Genomic DNA, 23,667 nt, shown 5'->3' on the forward strand with positions numbered 1-23,667 from the left:
AATGATGGATAAAATAGGTGGATGGAAGGAAGAAGGGGTAAGGTAAGGAATCATGTTATGAACACTTTGAATCCAACTATTCCAAAGTTGAGCAGGTCCACAGGACTCTCTAGAGACTAGCCTCAGCTGGTCCTGCCACTTCCCCATACTCTGGGGAACCCTGCCCCGTAGTTCCCTTGACATGTAGTCAGAGATCCTCCAGCACTCCCAGGTCGTGGTCCCCAACCATTGGCTGCAGCCTTCATTGCCGGACCGAGGCCACGAATGGGAGGCAGCCAGGTGCTGGAGCAGGTGATGTCAGCCTGAGCCCCAGGGTCAAGGTAAGAGATACACAATACATTTGGCTGGGTTAAACAGCTCTCTGAGACATTTCTGCAGGATTGTGAAGATGAAGAGTCTGTCGCTGCTGCCTCTGCTGCTGCTGCTGACCACCTGCACCTTGAGGGCTCAGGGGAAGCGCCGCCAAGTCTACTTCCGGGAGGAGTTTGAAGATGGGGGTAAGTTGTCCTGGACCAGAGCATCCCTGTTCCTTCTCACTCAGCAGCTCCAGAGGAAGTCAGGCTAACTTTCCCCTTGGGAAACCATTCAGAACTAGAAGAGCCACAGTTCAAATCCAGTTCAGACCCTGCTGTGGCCCTGGGTCTGTGTTTGGATTCCTTCTCTAGTATAAGAGGCCAAAATAGATCTTGCAAGGTTATTCTGAGAGTTAAAGAAGGTAAGACGTGCAAGGTTCTGCACTTAGTAGGTATGCTCAACGCTGTTTCTGAAAAACAGAAGCAAGAAAACCCAGGGTAAAAGTGCCACTGCAGGTGAGGATAGCAAAACTTCCCACGCTATATGAAAGACTAGCGCTCCGAGGATCTCATTGCCCTGGGATGTCTCAGGAACATCAGGGGACTGGGGCAGGGCTACTTGCTTATGACATAGGGTTCCTTTGTTACTTTGATACGGTCAGGCTGGCCTCCAGCTCCCTATGTAGCTGTACTTTTAATCTTCCACACCCTGCCTCCTTGGTGCAGAGATTTCAGGCCTTTGTCGCCATTCCCAGTTTGTCCCCCATGCTGAAGAGCTAAGCCACAGCTTGGAGCATGCTAGCAAGCGCTACACCAACTGAGCTGCATCCCCAGTGTTGTGTGTGTGTGTGTGTGTGTGTGTGTGTGTGTGTGTGTGTGTTAGTGTGTGTGTGCGTGCGTGTGTGTTAGTGTGTGTGTGTGTGTGTGTGTGTGTGTGCACTTACTCAAAGGCTCAGTGACACTCTTTCAGGCTCTGTGTGCCTGTGTGTGTTTGAATGTGTGATTGGGGGAGAGTATAGTGAACAAAGCACTCGCCTAAGAATAAGGACTTTGAGGTTTCAGCTCACATTCCACCTTGAAAACGAAGACAAGCCCTTTCTGCTTTCTGAGGCTCTATTCCCTCATCTGTGATAATAGCATATCGAGAATAGCAATGTGACGAGATAGTTTAGAGGACAGACTGAATAGACATGGTTGGGGGAGCAGGGTGGGGCCTTCAAGGAGAAGGCAAAATTCAAAGTGTTTTGAAGCACGGATAAGAGTTTCTCAGGACTGAGACGGACAGAACTAGAGTGGCATGTTAGGGGACTGGCAAGGATACATGAGGCCAGAGAAGGGGAGGAGGAGAGAAGGGCTACCTCAGGGCGCTGCAAAGCCTGGTCTTTCTCAAGGAGAAATGGTCTGACCTGTGTCTTGGAAAAACACAGGGGGCGTACCTATGAAGAGGGATTGTGAGCTGGAAGGAGCGGCTCACGCAGCACTGGGTTGCATAGCAAGTGCCAAGTCAGATAGACTAGCAAGACCTAGATAAAGACCAAGATCTAGATTATAAACATAAAAATTAAATTAAAAGGCAGGTGTGGTGGTTCTTAGACCTATAATTCCGACCCAGCACTCAGAAGGCTAAAATCAGAGGATACTCATGGGTTGGAGGCCAACCTGAGCTATATGGAGTTTTAGACCAGTCTGGGCTGCAAGTGAGACATTGCCTCACAATTCCAAAAAATGACAAAGAAAAGAAGATTGTGAGGGCGCCCAAATTTGAATCTAGAGATGGACTGCCATCTAAGAGGCTATGGAATTTTGGTGGAAAGCAGAGGTAGTCCCAGGGCGGGATGATCAGAATCCAGGGGAGAAGACAGGAAAAGCGTTCAGTGGTTGGCAAGAAGCCCCTCAACCCCTGACTTGCTGTGGGGAACCTGTTCACCAAGAACAGGTTGGTGGCCCCCTTTCCTGACTGACTTTTCAGTGAGCCCAGTGTGGTCACAGCCTCTGACCACTTGGTGTGGCTGGGACTCAAACTCTCATCCCTCCTGCCAGAGGCAAAGAGAACATGCATGGGCCTGCAGGCACATCCCTGGGGTCTGAGCTCTACCAGCCCAATGTGGAAGGAGGGACACGCCCACAGGTTTTATGGATAAATGTTTCTGAAATGTTTCTCAGGGTCAGGAGAGGACTGGGTTCTGACCTCCAGCCCCAAAATGATTGGATGAGGCCAAGATTGTAAAGCGAAGTAAAGCGGCCCTTCTGCCGCACAGTGAAGGCGGCTGCCGGGCGGCCCCTTCTCCAAGACGCCTTGCCTGCAGGCTCTGGGTCCCTTGACACTTTTGCTTCTCCTGTGTCAACCACTCACACTCCCCAGCTGTGTGCCTCTCTGATTCCTTTCTGTGCTTCAAAGTCTGAGCTGCCTAGGGATGTGCCCAGGGTAGGACTATAGAACAAAAGGGCTGGGTTTTTGACACACGCAAAATAATAACAATAATACCCTAAGAAAAAAGTGCCAGCACAATCTTCCCATCAGAGGACCAAAAACTAATTGAGGTTAAACACTTGTCTTAATAAGAATCCATCCAAAATGTAATTACACCCAAAGGAGAGAGGTTAGAGAGGCATGCTGAGGGGCTGGTTCTGCTGTTGAAGGAGGCTGGTTCATGAGGTCTCCCAATTCTGAAGCCTGCCCCCTGCTTATAGGGACCAATACTGTTCCAAGATCAGAACTGAGAAGATTCTATTCCGATTCAGAAGAGACTGATGAAAAACCAGACGCCCAGAAGTTCATTCATATGATGAAAACACAGCTGAGGTCCCTCCAGGGCTCCACTTCTCCATCTTCAGCAGACCATCCCCTCACTGGGTTGTTTAGATATATATTTTTTTAAGTCTGAGAATTATCCGTTACTCCTTAATTTTCTTTTTTTCCCTCTATCAGCAAGTCTAACAGGTTCTATCTCCAAAATATATTTAGACTAAACTGAACTTTGCCTGTAATTCCAGCAGCACTTGGGAGGCAGAGGCAGAAGGATCTGAAGTTCAAAGCCAGTCTCACTATAAAGCAAGTCTGAGGTCAGACTGAATTATGTGAGATCCTGTGTTAAAAAGCATCACCACCACTAAGAGCAATAATAGGCTCAGAACATGTTCTGATCAACCTCCAGCATCTATAATCTCCTCTCTCTCTCTCTCTCTCTCTCTCTCTCTCTCTCTCTCTCTCTCTCTTTCTCTGTCAAAGTCTCTCTACTTAGTCCTGCTGTGTAAACCAAGCTGACCTTGAACTCACAGCACCCTTCTATGTATGGGTGGGGAAATTGAGCCCTGGTGAGGTAAGGCCATTTTCCCAAAGTTCCACAATGCACCAGTGGCAGAGATTCTTGTCAGTCCTGGGTCTTGTTCCTTCATAAAGCATTTGGCAGTTGCTGTTGAGAGCTGCCAAGTGTCTGGTGGCCAGCACACAATAATACCAATGACCTCTGGGCCAACAGGAGCATGTGGAAACCCAGGACTTTCCCAGGGACTGTCACATTACCATAGGCTGGAAGGTTGACAGAGCAAATGGGAGAATCAACAGCACCAACAGATATGAAGCGAAAACCAGTGGCCACAGCAGCCACCATTGTGACGATACAGAAGCTGGAATTCCAATGAGTGTCTGAATGGTGTGGGACTTACAAGGTGTGTGTGTGTGTGTGTGTGAATGTTAATTCTGCTCGCTCTCAGACTTGTCTGTGAAAACTTGGCTGGAGAGACATTCTGACACAAAGAGCCTTTGTACCCAGCTGGCAGAGACACACTGGGGACAGCCCAGTGGGGCTGAGGAACACCCTGCTGCTCAGGCCTCCGACTGATAAGCAATTGAGACCATCTGTGAATCAGGGACACTGGGACATGCTGAGCTTGGGGAAAGAATTGCCCTGGACAGATGCCCAAACCAAAGGGACCTGGTCCAGCTGGCCTTTTCCAGAGCTCAAGTACAAACGGATGGCGAGGATCTCTCTGGAGGCTGAAGGGATGGGGAGGCCAGAGTGGGGCCTTGGACGTGTGCGACTTCACGTTCTGATTCTGCCTTTTGCTTGGTGGGTGACCTTGCATAATTCATTAACCTCACTGATTTTTTCCTTTTATTTTAAACCTCTCTCTCTCTCTCTCTCTCTCTGTCTCTCTCTCTGTCTCTCTCTCTGTCTCTCTCTCTTTCTCTCTCTCTCTCTGTCTCTCTCTCTGTCTCTCTCTCTCTGTCTCTCTCTCTGTCTCTCTCTCTCTCTGTCTCTCTCTCTCTGTCTCTGTCTCTCTCTGTCTCTCTCTGTCTCTCTCTGTCTCTCTCTGTCTCTCTCTCTCTCTCTCTGTGTGTGTGTGTGTGTGTGTGTGTGTGTGTGTGATGGATCAAACCCGAAGTCTTGCATATGCTAAGGAAGTTCTCTGAAACAAAGCCCTGTCCCTGGCCCACTTGTCTGAGTTTGCAAGGACAGAGCTGGCCATCCTGACTTCCTCATGGCTGCAGTGAAAACGGAATCTTGGAGAGAAAGCCTGGAAACCACGTATGCTGGACCATAACAAGCCCTGCTCCATTCGGATTCCTCCTCTGTGTTGCTCTGCTGCTGTGGCCCCCCTAGAACGTGCCTCACGCTCTCCAGAGTGTCGGCTCAGCACAGAGGCTGGTCACTCCACCTCAAGCAGTACCTTAGCATGTTTAGTATTCTTCATAAAATTATAATTTCCCTGCTGTTATATTGCACATCGTAGCTTTACATTATTCTGTTAAACTTTGTTGTCTTTACCTTCAATCAGTACAGAAACTCCACGAAGGAAGGGATTTGATTATTTTTATTGTGCAGTACATATTGTCTCATAAACAAATGAGTCAGTACAGGAAAGAAATGAGGAGATTTGTTTAAAAAGAGAGTTGTCTTGGTTAGATATCTGTTGCTGCGCTAAAATGCCATGGCCAAAAGCAACTAGGGGAGGAAAGGGTTTGTTCCATCTTCACTTAAATATCCCAGTCCATCACTGGAAGGAAGGCAGGGCAGGGACTTAAGGCAGGAAGTGTAGCAGAGGTTGTGGAGGGGTGCTGCGAACTGACTTGCTACTCCTGGCTTGCTCAGTTTGCTTTCTCAAACACCCCAGGACCACCAGGCCAGGGGTGGCACCACCCACATGGGCTGGGCCCTCCCACATCAATTCGTAATTAAGAAAATGCCCCATTGGCTTGCCTGCAGGTCACACTTATGGAGGCATTTTCTCAGTTGAGGTTCCTCTGCCCAGATAAACTAGCTTATGTCAAGATGACAAAACAAACAAATGAAACACAAACCCTAGGACGAAGGTAGAGAGTCTGGATAGTCTGCTCAGTTCGTAAGGCGCTTGTTGCATGAGGACTGGAGTTTGGGTCCCCAGAAACAATGTAAATCTGGATGCAGCAACATGTGTCTGTAAACCCCAGCACAAGAGGCAGGGATGGTTAGGAGACAGGCACATCTCTGGAGCTCATTGGCCAGTCTGCCTAGCTGAATTCATGAGTCCTATGTTCAGTGGGAGACCCTGTTTCAGAAGGTAGTGTGCACATACATGGCTACATACATCATACATACATAAGCACGCACCAAAAAAAAAGATGAAGCTGCTCCCGTCTCTCTTCTTGTTCAGTGTGATCTTTCTGGTCTGATTATTTTATTTAAAATGAAATAGAGTAAAGGATGGAAACCCCACTACCTGTAGGGACCAACCAAAGGGCACGCAAAGGAATGAAATCTGGCAGATGGATGTGTTCCACTCTGCAGAATTTGAAAAATTAAAATATGTACACCACACCATTGACACTTATTCAGGCTTTCAGTGGGCAACTGCTTTAAGCTCAGAAAAAGCTGATTCAGTGATCACACATTTATTAGAAGTTATGGCATAGTATGCACTGAAAATTTGGAAATATCACATCATTTACCAGTTGTGATCCCAATCATCTGAGTAATTTGCCTCAAAGTTTTCTCTCTTTAAGTTCCAATAAGTGTTTGCATGTATTGAATCTCCAGCATGGAAAAAGAAAATATTAATTGAGGTTGAAGATATAGTTCAAGGTCGAAGCACTTGCCTGGCATGTGTAATGACTTGGAATTAATCTCCAGTATAACACACACACACACACACACACACACACACACACAGACACCCCAGAATGAAACACTTTTTGAAGTGATTCCCAGTGTTCACACTGTGGCTTTATAATACCATTTGCCACTTGCTGGCCGCTAACTAGCACTCTTTACAGAGATGGTTACTTCTAGGGCCAGGGAAGAGAACATACAAGACTTAGCCTTTTATACTTCCAAGAAAGTAAGAACATGGTGAAAAAAGAAAATAGCGGGAGCTTTCCAGAGAGCCAGAAGCCAAAGGAAAGCACATCTGAGGTTAAAAACCTTGGAGCGACAAAATAAATACTGTAGCCTGGAATTACAGTCCCAGGTAGAACATCCACGCCAGGAGTCCTGAGCAGTGCAGAGCTGACTAAGTGAGCTTGCCCAGCACCACACCATCACGTCAACAGTGACTACAGAACAATGACACTTGGCCTCTGATCTCCTTTCCCTGCACCTAGAGCCCCTGTCTACTCTCAAGAGCAGTATCAGAGACCTTACCTGAAGGACATTCTACCAAGTGTCTGCGTGTGCCTCCCAGTGAAAGTCATCAAACAGGCAAAATCTGAGAGATGGTTAATACGTAGAGGAGCCAACTGAGGCACAGTGATTCAGTGTGGTGTGGTTCCTGACTGGCACCCTAGAACAGAAAAAAACTGTCAGTTAAAAACTAAGGAAATCCCAATAAATACAGCTCTTAGCTCCTTGCGGTTCAACAGGAACTCATTAGCTGTGGCAGATTAAACACAGGAATGTGGGCGGTGGGGACAGTGTGCAGGGCACACAGAACTCTCTGGAATGTCCTTGCAGTTCTGAGAGTCTAAAGATGCTTTAGAGTAGAAGTTGCATTCTAAGAAACAAAAAGTAGGGACCAAATGGCTCTGCAGGTAAAGAGCTTGCCACCAAGGCTGACCACCTGAGCTTGAGCCCCAGGAGCCACATGGTGGAAGGACAGAACCAGCTCCTGCAAGTTGCCCCCCGTCCTCCACATGTACACGATGGCATGCATGCATGTGCATGCACGCACACACACAGACACTCACATGCAGAGAGAGAGAGAGAGAGAGAGAGAGAGAGAGAGAGAGAGAGAGAGAGAGAGAGATTTTAAATGTAATTTAAAAACAAAAGTAGGGAGCTGGAGAAATGGCTCAGGGGTTAAGAGCACTGACTGCTCTTCCAGAGGACCTGGGTTCAATTCTCAGCACAGACATGGCAGCACACAACTGTCTGCAACTCCTATTCCAAGGGATCTGGCACCCTCACACAGACATATGTGCAGGTCAAACACCAAAGCATATAAAACCCAACTTAGAAAGCAGAAGCAGAAGGATCAGATTCAAGGTCATCCTCAGCTACACAGTGACTTCAAGGCCAGAATCCCCTATCTAACTGGCATAAAGTTCTTGGCAAGAATGTGGAGGTCAGAGTACCTTGTCTCAGAAAGGGGGGATGTTTAATAAATAACAACAAAAAACCCACTTCATTATTGCACCAAAAAGTTTTCTCTCCAAGGCTTAAAAAAAATCAGATAGGCCGGGCGGTGGTGGCGCACACCTTTAATCCCAGCACTTGGGGGGCAGAGGCAGGCGGATCTCTGGGAGTTCAAGGCCAGCCTGGTCTACAAGAGCTAGTTCTGGGACCAGCACCAAAACTACAGAGAAACCCTGTCTCGAAATACCCCCCCCAAAAAAATCAGTTAGAAGAAATAAATTGTATTCTTTCTTTCTTCTAGTCAAACTCCTAAGAATTTTTTTTAAAGATTTATTTATTTATTATGTACACAACATTCTGCCTCGATATATGCCCGCATGCCAGAGGAGGGCACCAGATCTCATTACAGATGGTTGTGAGCCACCATGTGGTTGCTGGGAATTGAACTCAGGACCTCTGGAAGAGCAGCCAGTGCTCTTAACCTCTGAGCCATCTCTCCAGCCCCAAACTCCTAAGAATTAAACTATATTAATCTCAACAGAACATATAAATGAAAACTTTACAATTTTAATGCAAAAAAACTCTAGAATTGAGCAGGCAAATCATGTCCCCTGATAGAATGCTATGCAACCACAAAAAGCATTTTTTTAAAGATTTTTTTAATCTATGTGTTGTAAGTGTATGTATATATGTGTGCAAACCCTGTGGAGGCCAGTGTCCTGAAACTCGTTCTGTAGACCAGGCTGGCCTTGAACTCACAGAGATCCACCTGTCTCTGCCTCCCAAGTGCTGGGATTAAAGGTGTGTGCCAAATGTGACCCGCACATTTTCTTAGTAAACTTGACTATCTGTTCCCTAGGAAATGCTGGATGGGAAATTCCAGGGCCGGGAATGCTTGGTTGATAAAGTGCCGGCTTGGGACCAACACCTCCAACATAAATGGAGGAACTACTCAAGACTCACTCAAAGAGAATAGTAATCATTGTCTTATATTACATTCGTGTTTATTGTGGGAGTTCTGCGTATGCATGGCAAGTGTGTACTGGTCAGAGAGTAGCTTGCAGAAGTTAATTCTCTTGTTCATCCTATGGATCCCAAAATTGAACTCAGAGCATCAGGATTGGTGGCTATTTCTTTATCCATCGAGCCATTTCACAAGCTTAAAAATTAATTTTTTATTATTTTAATTTATTGTGGTCCTAAGTCAATCTATTATTTGATAAACATTATTGTATACATACTTTCTTTGAAGAGGTTTTGTTTCGTTTTGGTATTTTGATTTTCTGAGTTAGCACCTTGGCTAACACACTGTTCTCCTGTCTCTCCTGCATCCTCTCCCTCTCTGAGCTTTCATGTGTTCCTTTCTGTTTGGAACACCCACACCTCATCTTTCCGCTGGTTCGGTTTTTCAGTTGCTGTGCTTTCTCTGGTGCTGAGCAGCCTATGATTTGCAGAATTCCGTTGCTCTGTGCTGTGTTCTGTAAATACTAGCCACTTGCTGCTTCACTTTTCTGTTTACTGTTCAGTTGATGGCTGGAATGTCTCTTCCACCAGGCTTCATGAACTCCCAGAGGTTCACTGGTCTTGGAAAGGGTCTAGTCAGACTCCTGTCTGTGTGTCAGGTACCTGGCTCAATGTGAATGTTCAATGAATATTTGCAGAAGACGTGACTCTAGTATCAGATCTGCAATTGAGAACTAAGTGTCCACAAACAGGTCACTTTTGTCTCTGGGCCTCAGTTTCCCTATCTGCAATATGTAGAAGAAATGACCAGTTAGTCATTCTCGCCTGAGCCTTTTCTGATTTTAAGATATTAAAGATTAAGAAGAAAAGCATTATGTATTAACGTGGGACTTTACTAATTATGTGACATTATTTTCCTAAGGAAAAGCTATTATTTTAGAAATATTTATTTTAGTACTTGTGTATGTGTGTCAGTGTAGGTATGTATGTGCACCACATGTGTAAAGGAGCCCTCAGAGGTCAGAAGAGGCATCCGATTCTCTGGAACTGCAGTTATAAATGGTTGTAAACCGCCGTGTGGGTGCTGGGAGACGAACATGGGTCCTCTGTAAAGAGCAGTAAGTGCTCTCAACTGTTGGCCATCTTTCCAGCCCCAGGAGAAGTTCCTTATTTGTGTCAGGTGCGATTAGATAGACATTAATCAAATTACACACGAATTATAAAGTGCCATGATTGCCTCATCTCTGTTGCACACTTTTTAGCTTATAAAGGGCTTTTCACATACATGGCCTCAAGGGGAGTTATATAGTCTAGGGGTTACACACACAGATCTCCGTGTTGCAAAGATCTGGATGCAAGTCTGCTTTGTTCTCTTACAAACTAGGCTCTTGAGCAAGATTCTGAGTTTCTCTTTCTTCATCTTAAATGGGAAAAAAATTAGGACATTCATCACGGGGCTATTATAAGAACACAGGGGAAAAAAACGTGTTCACGGCTTTCAACACAATGCCTGACATATGGCTGCTAAGTAGTAGCTATTTTTTATTTCTTAAATACCATTCATTCTGAAATCTATTTTAGTAGCTATTATTATAGTGTACTTTTTTTTTTTTACATAACTCTTTTCTTTATCTCTTCCAGAGGAAAGACGGCTTTAAAATCAGACAGCTTTGGGATCAGCTCTTAAGTACAGCACTTACTAGCTGTCCTAGTTAGGGTTACTGTAGCTGTGATAGAACACCATGACCAAACCAGCTTGGGCAGAAAAGGGTTTATTCGGCTGACATGTTCACATCGCTGGTCATCACTGACTGAAGTCAGGACAAGGACTCAAGCAGGGGAGGAATCTGGAGGCAGGAGCTGATGTTGAGGCTATAGATGGATGCTTCTTACTGGCTTGCTCCTCATGGCTTGCCCAGCCAGTTTTCTTTCAGAACACAAGACCACCAGGCCAGGGGTGGTACCACCCACCATGGGCTGGAACCTCCCACTTCAGGGACTAATTAAGAAAATGCCCTATAGGCTTGTCTGCTTATAGCCAATCTTATGGAGGCATTTTCTCAATTAAGGTTCTCCCCTCTCAGATGACCCTAATTGTGTCAAGCTGGCATAAAACTAGCTAGCACCCTAGGTGCAAAATGCAAACAATGAAGCAGCATTGTCTATGAAGATGGGGTGAAGTTTTCCAAGCCACGATGACTTCATTCAGAAATAAACTCCCTCTATGAAAATGGGGTAATATAATTGTTCATCAAGACCTGTCAAACACTGAGACATTGAGAAAGACAGGAAGACTTCGGGAAGTGTTGGGGAGGAAGAATTTTAATCTCTCCCTTTTCTGAATTTTTTATCTTATTTGCTGTTTGTTTGGCACTGTGTGGAACTGAGGATGAAGCCAGGGTCATGCTAAACGAATACCCTGCTACTGAGCAACATCCCTGCCTCCCTTTTAATTTTAGTTGTTTTCAATGATATTTTCCCCCTCAATCTGAGAATTCAATCAACAGATTATTGGAAAAAGCATAGGTACTTACTAAGTACTTTTTTTGTAATCCTTGTCATAGCCTCCTTTCTGTTGCTATAAATAAAACACCATGACCATCCAGGCAGTGGCAGAGCATGCCTGTAATCTTAGTACTTGGGTGGCAGGTGGATCTCTGAGTTCGAGGCCAGCCTGGACTACAGGACAGCCAGGGCCACACAGAAACCCTTGAATTGCTCTCCCTCTAGAACACTCACCATAACCAAAACTGCTGGAGGAAAGCATTTATTTGGCTTATAGGTTACACTGTCAATCATGGAGGAAGCCAAGGCAGGAATCCGAAGCAGAGACCATGAAGAATGCTTACAGATTCATTCCCCATGGCTTGCTCAGCTTGCTTTCTTATACAACCCAAGATCACCCGCTTGGGGTGGCAGTGCCCACAGTGGCCCGGGTCTTCCTGTATCTATTATTAAACATGAAAAAGCCCCACAGACATGCCCACAGGTCTGATGGGAGATTCTTCAGTTGAGGTTCCCTCTTCCCAGGTGACTCTGCTTTGTGTCAAGTTGACCATACTAACCAGCACATGCATTAAGTGTGTAAGCATCTTTAAAAGGTTAATGCAGATGAGATTTTTAAGTATATTAATACAGGAGTCCTCCTAAAGAAATAGAGAATCAATGAAGAAGCTGAACAAGCAGTCACATGCACTGAACTAGAAAAGTAATAGTAAGTTGTAAATTGTGGTGAGGTGAGCTTGGCTGGAGTCGAAAAGCAGATTGGTATAGAGGTGATCAAGAAGCTAAGGATTACTGTAACAAGGTCTGCGTGTACAAACTGCCATGGCTTCTGCTTTCTGTCCTTGACAAGAACTTTCCTTAGTTTAGAGAGGACACTTCACACAGAGATGGCATTTTTGCTTTTAAGAAAGAGATCAGACTGATCTTGGACCTACTCTTTTCTTTCTTTCTCCTTTAACTTATTTTATGTGTATGGGTGTTTTGCCTGCATGTATGTCTCTGTACCACATGCATATGGTAACCGTGGAGGTCAGAAGAAGACATTGGATCCCCTGGGACTGGAGTTACAGACAGTTGTGAGCTGCCATGTGGGTGCTGGGAATCGAACCCAGGTCCTCTGCAAGAACAGCAGGTGCTCTTAGCTGCTGGATTCCTGCTCTTTTTAAAGTGTTGTTATTCAAAATAGGCATGATACCATAGCAATGTATTTTGGAGATCTCTCTCTCTCTCTCTCTCTCTCTCTCTCTCTCTCTCTCTCTCATTTTTTGAATAGACTCCCACTGTATAGTCCTGGTAGTGTGTGCTTGTAATACCATATCCCACTTTATAGTACTGGTTGTGTGCCTGTAATCCCAGAACCCAAGAATCTGAGACAGGAGGATCTTTATGAGTTTAAGACCATCCAAGGCTACATAGTGAAACCCTGTCACCAAAGGGTCAGGGTACAGTAGAATGCTCAGTTAGCAAAGTGCTTGCCATACTTCATGAAGACCTGAGTTCAGTCCTCAGTGCCCACATAAAAAGCCAGGCATGATGGCATGTGCTTGGTATCATAGCACCAGGAGGCAGAGACAAGAGGGTGCCTGAGGCTTGACGGCTTCCCAGTCTAGTCTAATCAGCAAGACCCAGGTTACAGTGAGAAAGTCTGTCTCAAAGTAAGGAGGACAGTATCTCAGTAAAAACACCTGAGGTTGACATCTGACAATAAATAAACACATGTTCAGTGTGCACTTACCCAACCACCTGCATGCATGCACACACATAGATATAGAGAGAGAACACAAGCAAGCGAGCTGAGTGACCGAGTGTGGTGTTATAGTTTGCAATCCCAGTACTTAGGAAGCAGAGACATAATAAAGATCAGGAGTTCAAAGTGAGCCTGGATTACATGAGACCCTGCCAAAAATAAAATAAAAGATTAGAAAGGCCAAGCCAAGCCCCTGGGTTTCCTGAGAAGCCATTGAGTCACCTGACCTGGGCCTTTAGTAGAGGACCTGATACCACCAGCTCCTGGTGTTTCTGATGACTGCCTGCTGAAGTGAGGTTTTCATGGAAGATGAAATGCATTGCCCTTACCCATCAGGCAGTGAGCACTGAGAAACTCCATTCCGAGGCAGGCGGAGGTGAACTAAAGGCCGCCCTCAAAACCTCTCTATCTCAAGCTGCCAAATTGCTCTGTGTCTCTGGGACTGTGATTGGGCCCAGGAAGTAGGAGTCAGCAACTCTGAGGCAAAAACTCAGAAAGACAGTGAGTGTTTGGGTGGAATGCCAGGTCCTCAAAAGAATGCTTCTTTGTCTGCATGCCACCTATGCCGAAGCAAAACACATGCATCAGCATCTTACATCTGCAAGAGAGTCTAAAAAGTTTAAGCAACAAGAAAGGGCTAAGTAGAGACTGTTCATGATCATCTTTGCTAATTCAGGAAGTATGAAATGTTTTGCGAGTCTCCTTCCTTAGAAAGCAGGTTTTATTATTTTACTTTACCAAGCATAAAAGCGAATGAGGGCTCAGTAAACGTTTCATACCCTCTGGCTACACCTTCCCACGGCGATTTTCAAGACGTAACTGTCGTGAATGAGGTGCTGATGGAAAAGTGGCTCAATTGCTTGTCGTCTGAGCAGCTCTTCATGACAGGACATGAATAGTGAGCTTCAGGGACTATGTGGTGAGCGAGCATAACTTCCGGAATATTCTGAGTCGCCCTCTGTTACACTCTTATTCTTCCCTAGGGCTGAATTAGCACCAAAAACTGAATTCGTTTGAATGTTTTCTCTTTTTCTCCTTTATTCCGTAGATGGATGGACAAAACGATGGGTGCAATCCAAACACCAGTCTGATTACGGTAAATTCCAGCTGACCGCAGGGAAATTTTATCAAGATAAAGAAAGAGATAAAGGTAAATACTAGAATTCAGGAACGTATTGATGGGCTCGGAAAAGTATGACTTTTACCCAGTTACTTTTATACATGATTGACAATTCATTTATTTCTCTTACCTAAAAAAATAAAATAGAATAAAAGAGTACATGGAGCTGAACTTGATAGTGAGTGTCTATAATCCTATACTCAGGAGGTTGAGGCAGAAGGATAGCCACGGGTTTGTAGCCAGTTTGGGCAAAAAAGATAGGTTCCAGGACATCCTGGATTATAGAGTAAGATATCTGTCTCTCTCTCTCTCTCTCTCTCTCTCTCTCACACACACACACACACACACACACACACACACACACACACACAGAGAGAGAGAGAGAGAGAGAGAGAGAGAGAGAGAGAGAGAGAGAGAGAGACACCCCAAAACAAAAGTAAAAAAGGATGGACCTTCCACAAAATGTATTATGCCCTGGAACTGGGTAATGGACACATTATCCCATTCATCTTCCTAACATCTTTTTTTTTTTAATTTAACAATGTATTTTATTTAACTCAATATATCTCAAACCTCACATTTTAATACATAATCAGTATAAAATTGTGAAATAGGACTGTCAAAACTGCTTAGTGGGTAAGAACACTTGCCGCCAGGTCTAAGGGCCTGTGTGTGTTCAATGCCTAGAACTCACATGGTAGAAGGACAGAACTAATTTTTCCAAATAGGTCCTCTGACCTTCATATGCATGCTGTAGCATGTGTACACACATGTGCATATGCACACACAATATATGCAAAGCGGTTTTTATTGTCTTCCTCAAAGAGGTTTTGATAGTTGCCTGAGGCTGTTACACAGCTGAGAGAGGTTTGACTCGCCCTGACTCCAGGGACTGTGTCCATCACCACTAACCTGCACTGTCTCCCCCAAACTCCTATAATTTTATAGGTAGCATTCCGCACTGGGAACCCGAGAAAGCCCCACTAGGGACCTGAATGTTGCTCTGTCTAGAGCAGCTTTGGGTGATGGAGAGGAGAGCAGATGGGCCTGGGATGGCTGACTAGCTGAGTAATGGAAGCTTGTCTTCTTGCTCCTCAGAGTGTTGATTTTAGATGAAGATAACCTTCCCCTGCCATGCTCACCAGATAGAGCTTTCGTAAGGGCCAAATAATGTTGCAGAGGAAGGGCGAATTCCGAGACAGGGACTGCGGGCATGGGTTCTTGGTCTGAGAAAGCTTTTGTTCTATAAATAGAGTTCATTGATCATCCCCTGGAGTGATTTCCCATCTCCCTCCATCTGGCTACTGTTATGAATCTCATTTTCATATTTATTAAAGGAGAGAATTATGAACTGACTTGAGCGTTTTAAAATCTCGTTTAAATCCTCTCTGGAAAACCGTTTTCAGAGGATAGAGAACAGGAGATGGAGCATCTCCTGCGACACTTGTGTCTGGTCCTCCAGCACCGGCAGTCTGCGCTTTGGCTTCTCGGCTGATCCTCCCGCATTCCATGCTCTGTGGTCCATTAGATTCTGGTTGTCTGGAAGGACACGGGGGTCACAGTTTGGTTTATACAGCCGGGTGTGGCAGGGCAGAGCCTCAGGATGTGGTCTTCTGCCCTCTGTCCATTCCTTCCTTCCTGGCTCTTCTAGCCCCTTTTCAAAATGAGACAGCCCCCAGCATGGTGTCAGATGTGAAGGTGTTTACCACAGAACTCGGTGTACAAGAAATGCTTGAGCGCTTTTCTGAATCAGACTCTGTGTGCCTTCCTGTAATTTAGCATGTTTTATTGTTGTTGATTGTTTGTTTTTAGAGTCAGTGTTTCTTTGTGTAGCCTTGCCATCCTGGAACTAGCTCTATAGACCAGGCTGGCCTCGAACTCATAGAGATCCATCTGCCTCTGCCTCGACTGCTGGGATTAAAGGCGTGCGCCACCATCACCCAGCTTGTTGTTGATTTTGAAGAATGGGTCTCACATAGCTCAAGTTGGGTTTGGACTGCCTATCTCCCTGCCTCCGCTTCTCAAGGGTTGGGATTACAGGCGTACGCTACCAACTCCAGCTTCATTACTCACTCACTTACTCATTGAGCATTTCTGCATGTCTGTCATTTGTGGTTGTGTGATCCTTAGCAAGGCACTTCCTATTTGATTGCTTCATATGCTTAGCCTAGAAAAGCTCTGGGGTCCCTGGCAGTTCTGCTATTCACTGAAAGGATCTGCCATTACCACGAATTGGTGGTCACTGTCATGTGAAACCAATTCAATGACTTCATGACAAAGTGAAGAAATTGGTACAGCTCACCTTACGTTGTTATTGTCAGGGTTAAATACGCGTGAATGAAGAAACCCTCTGTAGAGTTAAATGTTAAGGGCTGGGGAGATGACATTGCATTAAGAGTGCATGCTGAACAAGAATAAAGACCCGAGTTCAAATCCCTAGAATCAGGGCTGGGGAGACGAGTCAGCAGTGGCCAAGATATGAACAGCACATGCCGTTCTTCCAGAGGACCCAGGTTTCCAGCTCCCATATAGCACCTCATGACCATCTGTGAACTCCAGTCCCATGGGATCCATTGCCCTCCTCTGTCATCTGCAGGCATGACACACATGTGATGCATATACATCCAGACAAAACACACAAAATCAATCAATCAATCCCCAGGACCCACATAAAAAGCTGGGATGGCTGTGTACTCCTGGAACCCCAGTGCTGGTGTTGGGGCAGAAACAGGGCAGTAACACTGGGGCTTACTGGCTGCCAACTCCAGGTTCAGTGAGAGACCCTGTCTCAAAGGAACAAGTGGAGAGTGATGGAGCAGAACAACCAGCATCTTCCTCTGGCCTCTGTGTATTCAGAAGCATGCACACGTGTGCATTCAACATACACACACATACACACATGTGCGCACACACAATTTTTACAAAAAAAAAAGCTCAATTATTTGGTGATTAAAATATTCAGTGAGCTACCGTAACAATTATTATCTGAGTAATTCTGGGCTCCTTTCTACTGTAGCACTTATACAGAGCAGAACCTTATTCTGCTGCCTAGCCGTCCTCAGCAAGGCAGGGCCTTGACTTATAAAGCTGCGGAAAGGTGCTGAAATGTCTCTAGAAAACAAGCCACAGCACGGTGCGGAGGAATGCATCAACGTGGCTTGAAATTCCAGTGAGGTCGCTTCCATGCCATGCAGCTTCACGCCTCCTCCCCGTGACTCAGCCTCCTAACTTATTAAATGGGCGTAGAGCCCACTTTTCAGGGCTGCCCGGAGGCTCAGATGAGATAACATTACACAGCTCCTTGCACTGCACCTGGAACACCGTAGTGTGTGAGGAAATACTAGAGCTTGGTTAAGTCCAGTGCCGGGTCTCTCTAGGTACTTTCGCGGGAATTTCAGCCTGAAGCCTCTGCTCTTTCTCTCTGTTACCAGGTCTCCAGACCAGTGAAGACGCCAAGTTCTATGCCCTTTCCACCCGGTTTAAGCCATTCAGCAATGTGAATGAGACCTTGGTGGTTCAGTTTTCAGTAAAACACGAGCAAGGCATCGATTGTGGCGGTGGGTATGTGAAACTCTTTCCTGCCACACTGAACCAGGAAGACATGCACTCAGAGTCCCAGTATTACATCATGTTCGGTAAGCTCCCTGGAACAGCTGCTCTCGGCCCCTGGGGGTTTGGGTGAGAACCCCTGGGCTGGTTGAAAAGACTTAGACCTGAAACAGACAGCTTGTAATTCGATAGCTCCACATCCCCTGTGCAGCAGGGCTCTCCAGAGACCTGAAAAGAAGGCATCTCTAAGCCCAAATGTTAATATAAATAGACCAAAGCGGTGTGGAAGTACACGGTACCGCAAGTCTATAGCACACGGAGACGCAGCCCAGTTTTCGGAAAGAGAGGAGCACAGACCTACTGCAAGGCACTGTGCTCTGCCCAGAGAGAACTACAGCCAGGGTCAGGGAAATGACCATCTGTAAGCATCTGTGAACGTCCAGAGTGGGACGTTTGTAGCCTACATATGTAACTAGGCATTCTTGAGGCTCTCCAGCTTTTAGCTCCAACCTTGAGTCCAGCTTCAACTGTTGATACTGAAAAGCCAGCAAACAACAACCATTCCAGCCTCTGAAGCACAGATGAAGAATGCAGACTAAACCGGATGTTTTTGTACAAAGTCAGTGAGAGGTTATGCTGGACAGAAGGCACTAACATTCCCTTAATTCTCTTTAGATACTTCCTTTCCCTGGCAGCCTCAGCTAGCACTTGCCTTTCTTCCCCATCCCCTCCCCTCCTCCTCCCCACATCCCTTCCCTCTTCTCCCCTACTCCCCTCCCCTCCCTTTCCCCACGTAGTACTCTTCCTTTTTCAAATTCTCCTCTTCAGCTTCATTGCCCCCTTTAAAATCTGCATACTTTTTCTTTCTGAAATCTCACCCCCTCTTACAAGGTCTTACTCTGTAGTTCCAGACTCAATATGTAGCCCAAATTGGCTTCAAATCCACAGTGATCCTCCTTCTTCAGCACCCCCAAGTGCTGAGATCATAGGCGCAAGCCCCCATACCTGCTTCTAGTCTTTCTCTCATGCAGAGTGTAGCACTCAGGGTGTGAGAAGCGTGTCTACTGCAGTATCTTTCTATTTTATTCGGAATCTGTACTGTGTATCACTCTCCCCATTTTGCAGATGAGGAAATAATAAGAAATTTGCTTGAGGTAAGTAGAAAACCAGGATTTGAGTCAGTCTGTCTATAAAGTCTGCATCTTCTCCCTTCAGGCAACTGAATACGTTTTTTTAAAAACAGAATAAAATCTATATTCTTACAAAAGTATTGAGCCAGGCTGGAGAGATGGCTCAGCAGTGAAGAGCCTTGGCTGCTTCTTAAGAGGATGTTGTGGTGTGTATGCATGTGCTGTATGTACATGTGTTGTTGTGTGGTATGTGTATTTGAGTTATGTTGTGTGTGTTATATGTATACGTGTTGTATGTGTGGTATGTGTGTATGAGTATGAGCATGTGTTGTGTTGTGTGTGTGTTGTATGTACGCGTTGTGTGTGGTACATGTGTGTGAGTATGTGTTGTGTATGTTGTATGTATATGTGTTGTGTGTGTGGTACGTATGTATGAGTGTGAGCATGTGTTGTGTTGTGTGTGTGGTACGTATGTATGAGTGTGAGCATGTGTTGTGTTGTGTGTGCATGTGTTATATGTACATGTGTTGTGTGTGTGGTACGTGTGTATGAGTCTGAACATGTGTTGTGTTATGTGAGCGTGTGTTGTATGCATATGTGTTTTGTGATATGTGTGTATGAGTGTGAGCATGTGTTGTGTGTGCCTGTGTTGTATGTACAAATGTGTGTGTGCAGTATGTGCGTGTGTGTGAAGCTGAGAAGTTCTTGGTGAGTTATGGGTAGAGAGCGATAACGTGAAAGTCTCAGCCCTCTCTGGGCTCCCCAGCTCTGACCCAGTTCTCAATAGAATTGTCACAAAGTCTGAGAGGTCTCAGGCTCTTCTTCCTAGGTAGGAATGGCTCCTGACTTTTCTGAGCCATGCTCATTTAAAATGGAGATGGTAATGCTTAATTTGTCAGAATTAAGTGATGTGCTGGAAACTCCTGGCTTAAGAGGGGCTTCCTGTGGGATTGGCCCATGGGGTCCTGGCAGGAGACTAGATGAAGTTTTGAGGTGTATCTCTCAGCTGAAAGCCTGTCTCTCCTACTGTGCCCCCCACTTTCTCCCTGGTTTGCTGCCCTGCCCTGCCCTTTCTGCTGCTTGCCCTGAGCAGCTCTGTACCTTTTCTCTCAAAGCCTCGCCTCCTGCTTTGTAAGAATCCCTTTCATCAAATCCTTCTCAAATAATCCTGACTCTGAGTGTGGCATCTGTTTCTTTCTGGAAATACCGAGTGAGACACAGGCTGCATCTGTTTTGGGTCTTGGCCTCAGACTGGGCACGCTGCCTGAAATAGATGTGAAATCACACTTTGGGGTTTAATTTCCAGGCCCGGACATCTGTGGCTTTGGCAATAACAGACTACAGGTCATCTTTTATCACCATGGGAAATACCACGAGAACAACAAGACCCTCAAGTGCAGGGTGAGTATGTGGATTAGTCTTCAGCTCAGAACAAGACATTTTATTTTTACATTTTTAAAATTTTATTGATTTTTATATGTATGGTTATTTCGCCTCTATGTGTCTGTGTCCCACATACATGACTGGTACCCACAGAGACCGGGATAGGAAGCCAGATCCCTTGGGACTAGAGTTATAGGTTGTTAGGAGCTGCATGCGTGTACTGAGAGTTGAACCCAGGTCCCCTGGAATAGCAGTCAGGCCTCTAAACTGCTGAGCCATCTCTCCAGCCCCAGAAAAAAAAGATTTTATATATGTTATCTCATTTTTTCCTTATAAAAACTCTATCAATTAAGCGTTATCATCTCCGTTTTACAAATTAAGTAGACCTAGAGATGCGCTATATATACATTGTAGGAGTTCACAAGGGAACAGCTGGCCAAAAACACGGGGAAGTAATGTGGGGTGATGTCTGGTGTGGCGTTGTTACCCAGGGCTAGATATTAGCACAGGGGTCAGGAGATGCTTAGATGAGATGGGTGGGTCAGTTTATCTCAGTAACAGAAAGTCAAAGGCATCTAGATTAGCTAGAGCACAGTAGGTACGGTCAATCAACAATCCTAACAGGCATTATTAGCCAAATGCCAATTCTGCCTTGTGGACTTAAGAATGGGATAGATTCAGTCAGATAGGTCTTTTAAATTAACCAAACTCACAGTAAAGCCTGATATAGTGATTTGTGCCTGTAATCCCAGCAACTCTGAAGGCTGAGGTGAAAGGGCTGTGAGTTCAATGCCAACCTGGGCAACTTAGCAAGATCTTACCAAGCCAAAACAACCAGAACTTTCACAATTGAGTAAAGATAAGAGTCAAGCAAAGGGAAGTGATATGGGAGCAGAGAAGAGGGCTCTGCCTCCACCTGGAGGCTTAGGTAAGGATCGCTTCCTGGAGATGGCTTCCCTTGTGCTGAAGATGAGTATGCTCTAGGAAATGAGTGAGACGATTCTGGGGAAAGATGACCTCCTGGAAGAGGAGACTGCACGAGCAAAGGCAAGGAGACTTATGAAACCGAGGCATGGCATGAGGGTGGATACAGTTGGTATGCGAGGGAGCGGCAGGAACAGTCTAGAAATGCCTGTGAGGCCTGGGGCATTAGGGATCTTGTGTTGAAGCTAGACCTTCCTGACCAGCCTTGTACATGGGGCTGGATGTTCTGAGTACCCACTCTGGGGCAAATCTCAGCTTGGAAGCTTAGACATGATAGAGAAATCATATATGAACCCTGCTCACAATTTAGTAGGACAGACAGAAAACAAGTTAGATTAGAGAACGATCAAGCTTTAGGTGAGTAGGGGCTGGAAGATGGGGGACCACAGGAGTGAGCCTATAGGAACATGCACTTTCAGGGTGAACATAGAATCCCTGTAGGTGTATTAACTAGAGGAAGGGAGAGGGGAATGTGGTACAATGTGTGTAAACATGCAAGGGAAGCATGCAGGCAGCATGTGTCTGAGATCTACAGTGTCCTATACGGAGCTGAAATATCACCCATTCCCTTTCCAGATCAATAAAGACACTCACCTGTACACTCTGATCATCCGCCCTAATGCTACTTACGAGGTTAAGATTGACAATGAGAAGGTGACAACGGGGGCCCTGGAAGATGACTGGGACTTCTTGCCTCCCAGGAAAATAAAAGACCCCTATGCCAGGAAACCAAGGAAATGGGATGAACGGCTACAGATAGAGGATCCTGAAGATAAGAAGCCCGAGGTCAGAGGGAGTTTAGTTGGGAAGCTGATCTCAGGGAGAAGAAGGTACAGTCAGGACATTAGGGCAGATGAGTAAGTCAAGTGTCTGGGAGGTTGGCGCCATGAGAAAATAAGGGTCTGAGTTCAAGCCAGGTCTAGCAGGTATGCTCAGGGTAACATGACTGAAGGTGAAGACTGTGTGGGAGCGAACCACAGACAAACCAGAGCAGCAGCTCACATGACTGAGGGCAGGATGAGGGCAGAGACAAGGATAATACCCCTCTGAAGTGAGTCTAAACCTCTCAAGGTCAGAACGACGGTGAACCGGGGTCTGTATAGGCCTTTTCTCTCCTGCACCGGGTATATTCACAGCAGAGCAGGAGGACAGGGCGGGTAGAGAGTCAATCCCCCTGTCTGCACTTGAGTCCCCTGTGTCCTCCCAGATCATGTCACCATCCTCATGAAGGAACATTCTGTTTTAGAACTGGGAGGACTCTGAGTTCATCCCAGACCCAGAAGCCAAGAAGCCAGATGACTGGAATGAGGAGATAGATGGGGTGTGGGAAGGGCCGCTGATACCGAACGCCAAGTACAAGGTGAGGAGCTTGCTTTTTAATAAAAATTTATACAGAGAAATCAGATGGGAAATATGTCAATCCTAACTTAGAATATAAAATTTCTAACCTGAAGGCTTGTAATCCTAACCCTTACGAGGTTAAGACAGGAGGATTGCAAGTTCAAGACTAGGCTGGGCTGTACAACAAGACCTTGTCTCAAAACAAAATAAAACAAAGTAAAAACAAAGCAGAAACTCTGAGATCCTGTGCTCTTTCCCTCTCTACTCCACACAGGACCATGGCCACAGCAGAATCTGTTCTCAGATCTCTTACAAGTGGGAGGAGCTGGTAAAGCCAGCACGAGGGAATGGTTCAGGCAGGCTTGGGCAAGGACCTTGTCCAAAGTTGGGAAAAGCTGCCAGTTAAAGGAACAAGATACAAACAGGAAATGGTGTAGGACTTAGGAATCCCATGTTTCAGAAGCAGGCCAGAAGGGCAAAGAGTGGGATCCCCGTGAGTCCAACGTGTTTAGGGGATAAAGGAACTTCTCTTAAAGGGCCAACCCCTGCTGTCATATCAGGAGCAAGCACCAAAGGACTCAGCTGACAAACGGTCTGGCAATAAACCTGACTGGAGCAGGCATTTTATCTGGCCACAGTTTCCTGTGCCACACAGGAGAAAAGAAAAGGTCCAAGTGCCAAGATACTTAGACAATGTTCTCCAAAAAGCTGCATTTTCTTAACTTCATGAATATGCCTGTTAAGAGAGCAGGACAGGCCAGGCCACTCCTGCCAAGTCATTTCACTCCCAGTAGGCAGGAAAGGGAGCTGGGCAGAGTCTCATGTCTTTACTCAAAGAGAGGGAAAGTTCTAGGAGTCTGGTACATTGCTTATAAACTCACTGATGCTTTTTGATTGTATGATATTAGGAGAGTGGAAAATTGTTACTGACATGTCCACTGTTGGTTCTCTGTGTAGGGAGAATGGAAACCTCGGATCATTGACAATCCCAATTACCAGGGGGAGTGGATCCACCCAGAAATAGACAACCCGAAATACAGGCCTGACTCCACCATTTGCCACTATTATAACATCAGCGTCCTTGGCCTGGATCTTTGGCAGG

The 23,667-nt window shown here is 45.7% G+C and overlaps 1 protein-coding gene across 1 annotated transcript in view; it reads left to right on the forward strand.

Annotated features, from left to right (window-relative positions):
* Nucleotides 1-388: 388 nt before the first annotated feature.
* Nucleotides 389-23,667, forward strand: part of LOC142833560 (calreticulin-like) — a 28,661-nt gene continuing 5,382 nt past the window's right edge. Inside the window, exons 1-7 of the mRNA XM_075945093.1 lie at nucleotides 389-497; nucleotides 14,107-14,208; nucleotides 17,610-17,813; nucleotides 20,164-20,258; nucleotides 21,801-22,010; nucleotides 22,471-22,584; nucleotides 23,523-23,666. Of these exons, the coding sequence (XP_075801208.1) occupies nucleotides 389-497; nucleotides 14,107-14,208; nucleotides 17,610-17,813; nucleotides 20,164-20,258; nucleotides 21,801-22,010; nucleotides 22,471-22,584; nucleotides 23,523-23,666 (978 nt within the window). The remainder of the gene's footprint in view (nucleotides 498-14,106; nucleotides 14,209-17,609; nucleotides 17,814-20,163; nucleotides 20,259-21,800; nucleotides 22,011-22,470; nucleotides 22,585-23,522; nucleotide 23,667) is intronic.

This window comes from Microtus pennsylvanicus, chromosome 13 (genome assembly GCF_037038515.1).
Source record: "Microtus pennsylvanicus isolate mMicPen1 chromosome 13, mMicPen1.hap1, whole genome shotgun sequence".
In the NCBI taxonomy this organism is placed as follows: domain Eukaryota; kingdom Metazoa; phylum Chordata; class Mammalia; order Rodentia; family Cricetidae; genus Microtus; species Microtus pennsylvanicus.